The sequence below is a fragment of the Notothenia rossii genome (genome assembly GCF_949606895.1).
Source record: "Notothenia rossii genome assembly, chromosome: 9".
Classification (NCBI taxonomy): domain Eukaryota; kingdom Metazoa; phylum Chordata; class Actinopteri; order Perciformes; family Nototheniidae; genus Notothenia; species Notothenia rossii.
In genome coordinates this window covers 24,840,700-24,850,681 of record NC_136907.1, presented here as the reverse complement: position 1 = coordinate 24,850,681, position 9,982 = coordinate 24,840,700, and the positions used below count along the sequence as shown (strand labels likewise).

At 36.9% G+C, this 9,982-nt stretch overlaps 1 protein-coding gene across 1 annotated transcript; it reads right to left on the bottom strand.

Annotated features, from left to right (window-relative positions):
* Positions 1 to 129: 129 nt before the first annotated feature.
* On the bottom strand, positions 130 to 4,297 carry cldn7b (claudin 7b). Its single transcript, XM_079650297.1, has 4 exons — positions 3,799 to 4,297; positions 1,431 to 1,595; positions 1,262 to 1,346; positions 130 to 1,063 (listed from the first exon to the last, which is right to left on the bottom strand). The coding sequence occupies exons 1-4, from the start codon at positions 4,019 to 4,021 to the stop codon at positions 913 to 915; spliced, it is 624 nt and encodes a 207-aa protein (XP_079506423.1). The 5' UTR covers positions 4,022 to 4,297; the 3' UTR covers positions 130 to 912.
* Positions 4,298 to 9,982: the final 5,685 nt, after the last annotated feature.

Here is a 9,982-nt window from a genome sequence, read left to right as displayed (position 1 = left end):
TTCCTATGGTTGTTGGTTCCATGTTTGTTTTGTTACAGGATTATAAATACACTATTTCCCCAAAATTCAAAACTTGTTTTAAGCATGCACATTTTTTATTTGTATAAATTAATGTCATCAAGCCATCTGTATATTTTCCACTTTTATTTTATGTACAACACAAACTTTGCAAATCACAATTTAAAAACATTTTAAAAAACAAACTGAATTTGATCAGTGAAGCAACAGTTTTTGTGACTTAAAGTAATAGTAGCAATAAGTCAAGCCCATTTTCACAATAGCTCAACAAATAGTTTGCTCACAACATCGGGAGTTCAATATCAACATTGGCAACGCGTTAAAGGATCAGTATACTGTAATGTATATAGTTACAATATCCCTCTGGCAGTTGGTTAAAACAAAAGGCCTTCGGTGTTACTGAATGATTGTGGTTTTGTTATAAATAAGGCACAAATACATGGAAATAATGCTAGCAAAATGCTTCTGTGCCAGATAACTACAACTGGAGTGATACAAAGGTGTAAGAGTTTACCATTGCCACTTTCAGTGCATTCAAACACACTGTACACTCTGATGCACTGCACATCGTAGCACGCAACATATATTGCTACACACCAAATTGTACATTCTTGGATGTTCCACCTTAAATCTAACTTAGGGCTTTACAGGTGTCGACTCAGTGGATACTACATCATATACAACCAGTAAGCACTGTCAGACCGGGCAATGCCTATAGGCTCTTTAAGAAGTAAACAGCCATCATTTAAAACTTAATGCCTTAAAATATTACAGTAACATCTCAGGGTCCTGAAGAAACTAAAAATATTAAAAAAAACTGATCACTTCCTAAAATCTCTGACAAACGTGAATGTCAAAGTGTCCCTTCAACATCTAAACCGGGGTCTGTCCTCTTCAAACGTACTCCTTGCTGCTGGGGGGTCTAGAGATGGGATATTTGGGTGTAGATTTTCCTCTTGGGCACGATGCTGCCAGCATGCCGCCTCCAATTATAGCCAGGAACGCTCCAGCCCAGGCGATGAAGATAGCAGAGCCAAACTCATACCTTCAGAGAGACAAGTTACAGTCATGAGAAAAAAGGTAGAGGGAGCTTAAACTAATTCAAAACAAACATGCTCAACACATTTATCAACAATAAGAGGAGTGTCTGGGTGCATGCAAATATCTGGTCATAGATGAGGCAGAGCTTCAAAAGGAAACCAAACGTGTTTTTATTCTGCAGTTTACATTTTGATGAACTCACTTGGTATTGACGGGGGTGAAAGGGTTATAGAAGGCTTGGATGATGTCGTGAGCGTACCAAGAGCAGGCGACAATGCCACTCAAAGCTGAAAGTAAAAGGGAAAAACATCAGTAAAACTGTAAAGAGTCAATGAACAGATTAACAAAAGCAAGATCGGAAGGCGTCTTACATCCAATCAGGATGACGATGCCACCGCCCATGGCGATGCGTGACTTGCGCGTTTTATCATCTCCTCCGCAGTTGGTGCACTTCATTCCCATGCAGGCGATGCCCAGGCCGGCCACCGTTACGATGATGGACAAGATCATGAGGGCGCGGGTTGCCTGGAGGGCACCTGGAAGAGAGGGCAGGATAGGGTTGATCCATCAGTTATTGTGACTAACACTTATTGTGTATAGGTGTACACACATGGGTGTGGTGGCAAAGGCGAAAAAACTCATTTTCATTTGATGTAATTTCTGCAGTCATTTGTCATGATAACACTGTTGTTACAAGCGTAAACTTGTGTTTGCATTGTTGCTTTTATGCGTTTTCTGTCCGCCATTTGGGGGATAAAAAAAAAGAAGTGTAGACAAACACCATGCAGGAACAACAGAGCCACTTCTGTCTCCCGTGTGTCATTGCCGCTCCCTGTAACAACGAACCACAGAAACTGGCTCTAACCGGAAGCCCAAGAAACTAGAGGGGGGGCCGGGGGAGTGGGTGTGTATGCTGCAGGGCAGAAACAGGTTTAACTAGGTTTCAGGTTTCATTATAAGGAAGACACTCCCCAATTTCAAGTGCTCACAGACTGCTATTCAGCAGGTGGAGTTTTTTGTAGCTTCAGCTTACTATCCGAGAAGAAACAGACCCTTTCTAGAATCTGAAGAATGTCTTATATGGCGTCAACTAAAGCAATCTGGTTGCCACACTTTTGTTATTGTTCCTAAACAAAATTTGAGTATGCATTTCTGAATAATTATGTTTTATTTGATCACTTGCTCCATATCTAACCACAGCTTTAATCACACAAGGTTTATCAAAGTTGGTTTGTGTTCATGTTTGAAGAGGCGATAACACCGTCGTGCTGCCAATATTTGTATCAAGTGTTTGGATAAGGCCCAAGAGAAGGAAAAACTCACACTATTTGAAGAGGATAGTGAAGTTTGTGAATCAACTATCTAACTGGCGTTTCAACAAGTTAGTTAGAGATGCAAGTGCATTTCAGTAATGTGTTGAGCTAAGATCACCTCGCAGGGAGGGGCCGTTAAACAACCCTTGCAGAACATTTCCTGCAACAGTCAGGCTGTTTGGGCCTTGAGGGCAACCTATCCATCAGTGGCATGAAATCAAATAACCTAAATGTCATGCCACAGTTGACCCATTTAGCCACTTCTTCAAAAATATACCATGTAAGAGCCATAAAGACAGATTCTGTACAACTTGTGATATTTGACTTTAGGAAGGAAGAAGAAAAAAGGTTCAAGTAACTATTTTCATCTTTTGATAATGGCTTACATGACTACACAAGTTAATGACTAGTTATTTATTACATTATTTCCCTGAACCATCCTCCATACTGCCACATACTTTAGCCCGGAAGCATGGACCTTTGTAATCAATTAAACTAAAACAAATAAAATCAAATGCTGCATTTGATTAAAACTTCTGCAGAAGTTATGATATATAACAAATAAAAAGTCCCATTTGTTCTTGGTCCAAAACGTAGCAAAGAAGGGTTTTGTTGAGTTAATTCGAAGGCCTGTAGGCCAAAGGCAAGGCAAGTTTAATATAGCACCTTTCAACACAAGGCAATTCAAGGTGCTTTACAAAAATGAAAGATATTCAGACAAAGGCATTTAAAAACAGTCATTAAAAAGAAAAGATAATAAAAGAAACATTAAAAGAAAAAAATACATGAATAAAAAGTAAAAAGACAAAGCAACCGTTTGTGGGGCTGGTATCCCGGCATGTTGACTAAACAGTGGCTCATACAGGACAGGTGTTGTTTAACCTGATACTATGCTGTGAAATGCAAGTCATAGACTGCAGGCTTCTAAACCCATGCGGGAGGAGGGGTCGCTACAATGGACAATGGCCACGGTAATCATTGCCGAAGTGTAAAAAGGACTGCACACATCCTGTCAAGTGGGAACAAATGCAATAATTATTACGTTTTCTTTTGCAATAAATCTCTGGTACTGAGCCATGGGAGGCCGAATAGTACGTTTAAAAAAAAAAACGAATGCATTTTGGCTGTGTAATAACAGTCGAGTTAATAAGTGACAGAACCGGTTAGACCAAGACAGGAATCTTTAACATCCAAGAAGCAAAGAAGTAGAAAGTACAACATGGCGTACTAAAAAAATAGTTATTGTTGTATATTCCAACAGGTGCATACACGTCCTTTACATCATTTCATGTTACACGCAGGTTTTGGTGTAGGAAACGGTCAGAACAATTAGTTGTAAAAACTTAAATAAATAAAACACTTTAGTCACCAAAATAAAGATTTTACTTAAACGACAGAGCTAGAAGCCATTAGCTGGGTGACTTACCATTGAGCTGCAGGATAGAGTCGTAGACCTTGCACTGGATCTGGCCCGTGCTCTGAAACGCGCAGGACATCCACAGTCCTTCGTACATGGCTATCGCCGTGATGATGTTGTCCCCAGCATAAGAGGACATCTTCCACTGGGGCAAAATTGTGCCAATTATCAGTCCAATTAAGCCAATAAGGGCCAGGGCGAATCCCAAAATCTGCAGACCTTTGTTGGCCATTTTCCTACTTCTTCTTCGACTTGACGGCGGAAACAACACAGACGACGTCCACCTGCTGTGAAGGTAAAAATCCCCCTCGCCTCACTAACTGTCGACGTTTAGCTAAGATTGCTGTATTACTGATAAAGTTAAGTCCTCTTGTTACTCTATTGAAGTATTCCTTGACTTTCGGAAAATGTTTAAACAACGGTGGTTTTTCGATTTATAAAGTGTCTCTGAGATTCTTCACGCACCTGTTCCTCTGCCGCACCTTGAATGGGGAGGGAGTAGCGGGAGCGAGCTTTTTTAGGCGGTTTCTGTAGCAGGTGGGCGGTGACGCGCACGTAGTTTCGACTCATCAGCCGTAGCAGCAAACACCTGGAGTTTCATGATGTAAGAGTTTCCTGACACAGACCCCCTACACCTACGCTGACTCAAACAAGGAAAATGTATAATATTAATAATACCGTTAATGATTTGGTTTGTAATTGTTTCTTATAAATACGATGGACGATACAGAATTTATTTTAAAAAAGTATATTTTTATTATAAACCAACCTATATTATTTAATGCCATATTATTTGATAGGGATAGTAGCACAACAAAGTCTACACTTAATAATGTAAGTCATACAATGTCTAGTCCAACCATGAGATAAGCAATTAAAACAGGAAGTTTCAAAACTAGTAAGGAATTTTTTGCAACATTGTTGAATATTGAATTGTGTAAAGCATAGAAAAAAGCATAGAGGAAAGAGCCATGCATTTTGTATGTATGCATAGCATTTGTGGCTTTACAATTAAGGCTCAACATGAGTTCCTTTAAGAAAAACATAATACTAATTTGATAATAGTAATGTCAACACAAGGCATTTCACCCCTTCATTTACAGGCCTGACTACCAGCAAGAATTGCATTGCATAGGATAATTTAACATTCTTTCATTCAAATAAGTATTTTTTTAATTTTCATATGTGTGCAACTGTCATGAGTTGTAGGAAAAATAAATGGCCCTTCTCTGACAGAGGTGTATGCTTTATTCTCCAGTTCAGCAGAGTTGACTTGTACTCCACTCTGACATGGAGGAGGTGCATTTTGAAACCAGGAAAATCAACTAACGGCAGTAGGTGTGGCTCGCGGGCATAAACAGTTGTGAGTCTTGTGCTTTGATAGATCCTGTTGTTATGATATCATAGTGCCTTACATCAGAGGTACTGTACACTTTCAATGAAACTATTGGTAACACTTTCTATGATCATTCTAATAATGACTTATCTGCTTATAACACTGTATAATTATAGTTTTAGGCACTCATAAATACTTCTCAATTATCAAAACACAATATAAAGCATTTTATAATGGTCAAGTACCATAATACTTCATAATTGTTGGTCACACACTGACCATTTTTTGCAAGAACATTAAAACATAATTACCATTATATATCATAATTCTGAAATATTGCATTATCCATTAACTAATCCGAAGTATAGGGAGATCTAATTCATGACAAGTTAATTTTTCAGTTTCTGTCATTCGTAATTGTTGGTTTTAAGTAAAGTAAACTACAATTTATCTAACATAATGTCTGACCAGTAATTATAAAGCAGTATGATACTTGACCTTATAAGTCATTAAGGCTTTATATTGTGTTATGATTATTGTAATCGGGCATTATGAATATGTTTGAGCGATTCTAACTATAATAATAGTTATATTCAGTGTATATTTACGTTCAAAATGCGTTCTAGAGGACTTCTTAGAAAGTGTCTCTCGTTATCACCATTTATTGTAAACAGAGTATGAGTCATGGTTTGTAGATGTTGTGCAGAGTCTGGTTTGGATGATCACTGATACTGTACTGACTTAGTATTTGAATAAGGAATGTATGACTGAAACGTTCCCTGACAAAAGGAAATATAAGAGACAAAGAGTCTGAAATCAACATTTCAGAATCTAATACTCAACACTATGATTCTACTCCCACTTCTGACCGCCTTTATTATCTATAAATGTCACCTAAGACACTCTTTTGTGTGATCAGAAAAACACAACTTATTTTTTGTGGCAAGCAATTGATGTGATGCATTTTCTAACCCTTGTGTTTTTATCAATCAATATCCTTTCTCCTAATTAGGTGAGCGCGCATGGACATGTCAGTACACTCGTTGTAAGTATACACTTAACCTGCATTACTGCAAGATTATTCAAATAATTGATTAATTGTTCACTATTAAATTAATCGCATAAATACACTTTTTTCATTGAAAAAGCTAAAATGTCTGATTCCAGCATCTTGAATGTGAATAATTTCTGGTAGCTTTACTATTTTTAGACAGTAAACTGAACCATCTGCAATCAAAGACACATTTAAATACATCCTTTTGGGTTTTGGAAAACTCTGAATGGGGATTTTTTGAAAACACTTTTGAGCATTTTTTAGACATAACAACTAAATTATTTATTTATAAAATAATCGTTAGCTGTAGCCCTTATTCAGTGGTCAAAGAAATCTAAGATTCTTTTTACTGTTTAAATTCCCTGATTTAAATTGCACTTGCAAAGCCACCAACTGAAGAGATGACCATTATAAAGCCCACACTGACCTCTGACCTTAACCAACAGATTGTAATAATAAAAAACAATCCTTAGCTACAGCCCTGGTAAACACATTCCTCTGACACACTATTAAAATGTTGAGATCTGTGAGTTGTATTTTGAAGGAGCATTAATTGTGCCCCAAAGGAGAACCAGGTATCACCAGTTTACTATGAGGACATGAGAGGAAATCCCGGGATATTTCAGTATTTATCCTCGAAGAGATAAAAACTTGTACACCCAGTAAGTCTGGTTTTGGCTTCAAACTTCACATTTTGAAATAGATCTTTGATACTTAAATGTGTGTAATGTAATGTAATAGTTGTTAAACTGACTGAACCATGCTTTTAAAATTCAGTTTTTCTTTTGACCTCATTTTTTTTGTATAGCTTTTGGCCTGGCAACGGCTTCAAAGTCACACCAGTAATTGATTGAATTACTTCACCAGCTAAACAGGTTTTATTTAGCAACTGCTGTTAAATGCAAAAAACATAATAGAAGCCACCGAAAAAAAGACCTATCCCATGCCCAAGCAAGCCTATACAAGCACAAGCATGGGAATTTCTCTCACACTTTCAATGAATGTCAGGTTTTCTGTGGTACTATGATACTTGCGCAACATAGAAAACTCTTAGATTGATACCCGCAGTCACTATCTGAGTCATCATAAAGACACAGGAAGTAAGACGTAAATATTTTTATTTTCTTGACCCGTCAGATGACTCATTTCAAAATAAAAAAGCAGATGACACTAAATATAATCATTTACGTGTGTTTACACTGCCTTAAAGGGTGTGTCAACAAATTAAATCAACGTAAGGTAAATCACGAGCCAATGACACATATCTAATTAGTTTGTTTTTGGTTGGATCATCTGGGGGCAATGTCATATCTTTTAATTTGTATAATTAAAACGTTTTTGCCCCAAAGCTAACGACATGAAGGTTAATCTGTCTGAAGTTACCTGGTAATCTTCACCCTTTGATATTTATGAGTCATAATCTTTCCTCTGATTAGATGTCGTCCAATTAGGATTTAACCTCGCCTCCTGACACTTGTGTGTTGATGTTAGTGTATGACTCAATGTAATCCTTTTACCCTGACTATGCATGATGTACCAGGATTCCTGGGAGCACACTGAAGGAGAAAAAGGTCACATGAGGAGAGGTGAAACGAAATAAATCTCAAATATATTGCCGCCATCTGGTGGTTACTGTGAATGTAAAATAAAACATAAACACACAGCCATTTTAGCTCTTACTCAGCTGCTCTAACTAAAGCCACATATGATGACTCATTCTGTCAGAGAGAATGAAGCGACCATGTTAAAGGGCAATTTATCTGAACATCTGAAATATTTATTAATTCTGAACTCCTAACGTGTTTTTCAGTATACAATATGAACTGGGCATCAGCATTGGTTGTTAAAGCATATATTTTTTGATATTTAAATAAAGTAAAATATACCATACATTTTTTAAATCAAGTTTATGTTTAACATTCACAAGTTGCAAACTCAACAAAAAGAACAGCTTATTTTTTTAAACGTTTACATAAACCCATAAAAAAGCAGTAATACAAAACACAAGAGGTCATTTCATAATTTGCTTTCTTACTCCATCTATTTGATCAATCCTCTTTCCATTTCTCTCTTTATTTTATAATTAAATCATCAAATTAATGGTTTACCCTTAGATGCATAAGTGAGTCGTTTTTGACCCGGTGAGGTGGTTTTCTTAGAGTATCTTTGTAATAATTTTTTTTTATCATTTCACATTCCAGCTATTCCTCAAAAAACATGTTTTGGATATCATGCCATTGACATTTTAAATTGAAATTTTAAGAAATTGTAGTTTTTGTATGACTACCCCCAAGCTTCCATAAGTGGGTCAGAAACGACCCGCATGCATTTCCTATGGAATTTCGTTTTTTTTTCAAAATGTAAAAAAAATGTCTAAAATTTTAAATAGTGAAAAATTAAATATAAAATATTTCTAGTGTGAACCAAAATATAATACTAAATATTATACAAGTGATTTTTCTTAACCAAAATGACAAAAATAGCATAAAAACACATATTATTCTAATACGGGTCCTTTTTGACCCACTTATGGAAGAGTGTAGGGTCCAGTCTCCCGTGCATCTAAGGGTTAAAACATTTTCATGTGAACATGTTTCGCTTGTTTCTTTTAGCCATAAAAATGTATGATTAAAAACCAAATGGCTTTTGGTCATTATCTCAATTGCCTGTTATTTATTGATATTTTTATCTTTTGAAGCATTATTGATTACGAGATATAACTTTCATATGTGTTATCTTCAACAAATGCACTTCTGGTGACTTCTTAATCGTTTCATAATTGTCTTCCATCAATCCGATGCGGTTTTATTGACATATATAGCACTATAACAGCGGTTGATTTTGTTTAGTGAGAAAACATTCATTGCTTTGAAGAACATCATTAAATCCAACACATTAAACCTCCAAGGTTGTGATATTCCCACGTTTGTTCAAATTTAGCATGTGGGTGCCTATAAAGGAAAAATGCGCATGCTGAGGATAATTGCTTCCTCCAGCTATCGTGAGAACTATATTTGGTTTAATGCCTTAATCCTTATTTGCCGCATTAAGAAATATAATGCTCCATTCAGTCTGAGCGCAGACGGCTCCTCTCTGTGTGGGTTTACTGAGAATAATCTGCTATGAATGCACAAGTCATGCCTCCATGAGATTTAAGATGTCCCAGTACAGCACAGGAGGATCAGAGGCTGAAGAGGGCTGTCTGACCCTGGCCGAGGTCACGTCTCAACGGGGAACTCGTTGTCAAAGTCAGTGACATCCCAGAGCGCACAATAATCTGCCCGATCAAATGCTGCTCAATTTCAGCCTCTATAGAGTATGACTTGTATCTTAATTATCCCAGTCTATGGGTCATGAGCCATCATCCATTTACCACGGTTATCACTGCCGGATTGTCATGTCTAATTGACTGCTGGACTGTGAACTAGAAGTAATTGGTGCAATTCATCCGCCTGATATGTTTCCATTAAATAATCCTGGTCCTTTTGAGAAGATAAATTAGTCTTTGGTAGATCAGAGAGATGTTAGTGTGGTAATCTCAGACCAGATAAACAGCGTATATTGTCTGGGCATGTCAACAATTTCACACGTCTTGCCAATTCTTCATATAAGTGCATGTATGTGTTGCAAAGCACAAGACAGTCAATTTGACCTTGTCATTGTGACCTTGTCATGCTAAACGTGGAATAAACTTCTTACAGATTACTTATTTATCATCAGGGATTTATATGACTTTGCTTAAATCATATGAGTAGTTCATTTAAAAATCCAGCAGTTTTAGAGTATTTAGTTTCTCATTAGAG

What these genes read in the sequence shown, in the direction of transcription:
- cldn7b (XM_079650297.1), bottom strand. Translation starts at nt 4,021, where the DNA reads ATGGCCAACAAAGGTCTGCAGATTTTGGGATTCGCCCTGGCCCTTATT. An exon ending in CATCGTCATCCTGATTGGAT is followed by an intron (nt 1,347 to 1,430) that starts GTAAGACGCCTT and finishes TTTTACTTTCAG; the next exon opens with CTTTGAGTGGCATTGTCGCC. An exon ending in TTCACCCCCGTCAATACCAA is followed by an intron (nt 1,064 to 1,261) that starts GTGAGTTCATCA and finishes GTCTCTCTGAAG; the next exon opens with GTATGAGTTTGGCTCTGCTA.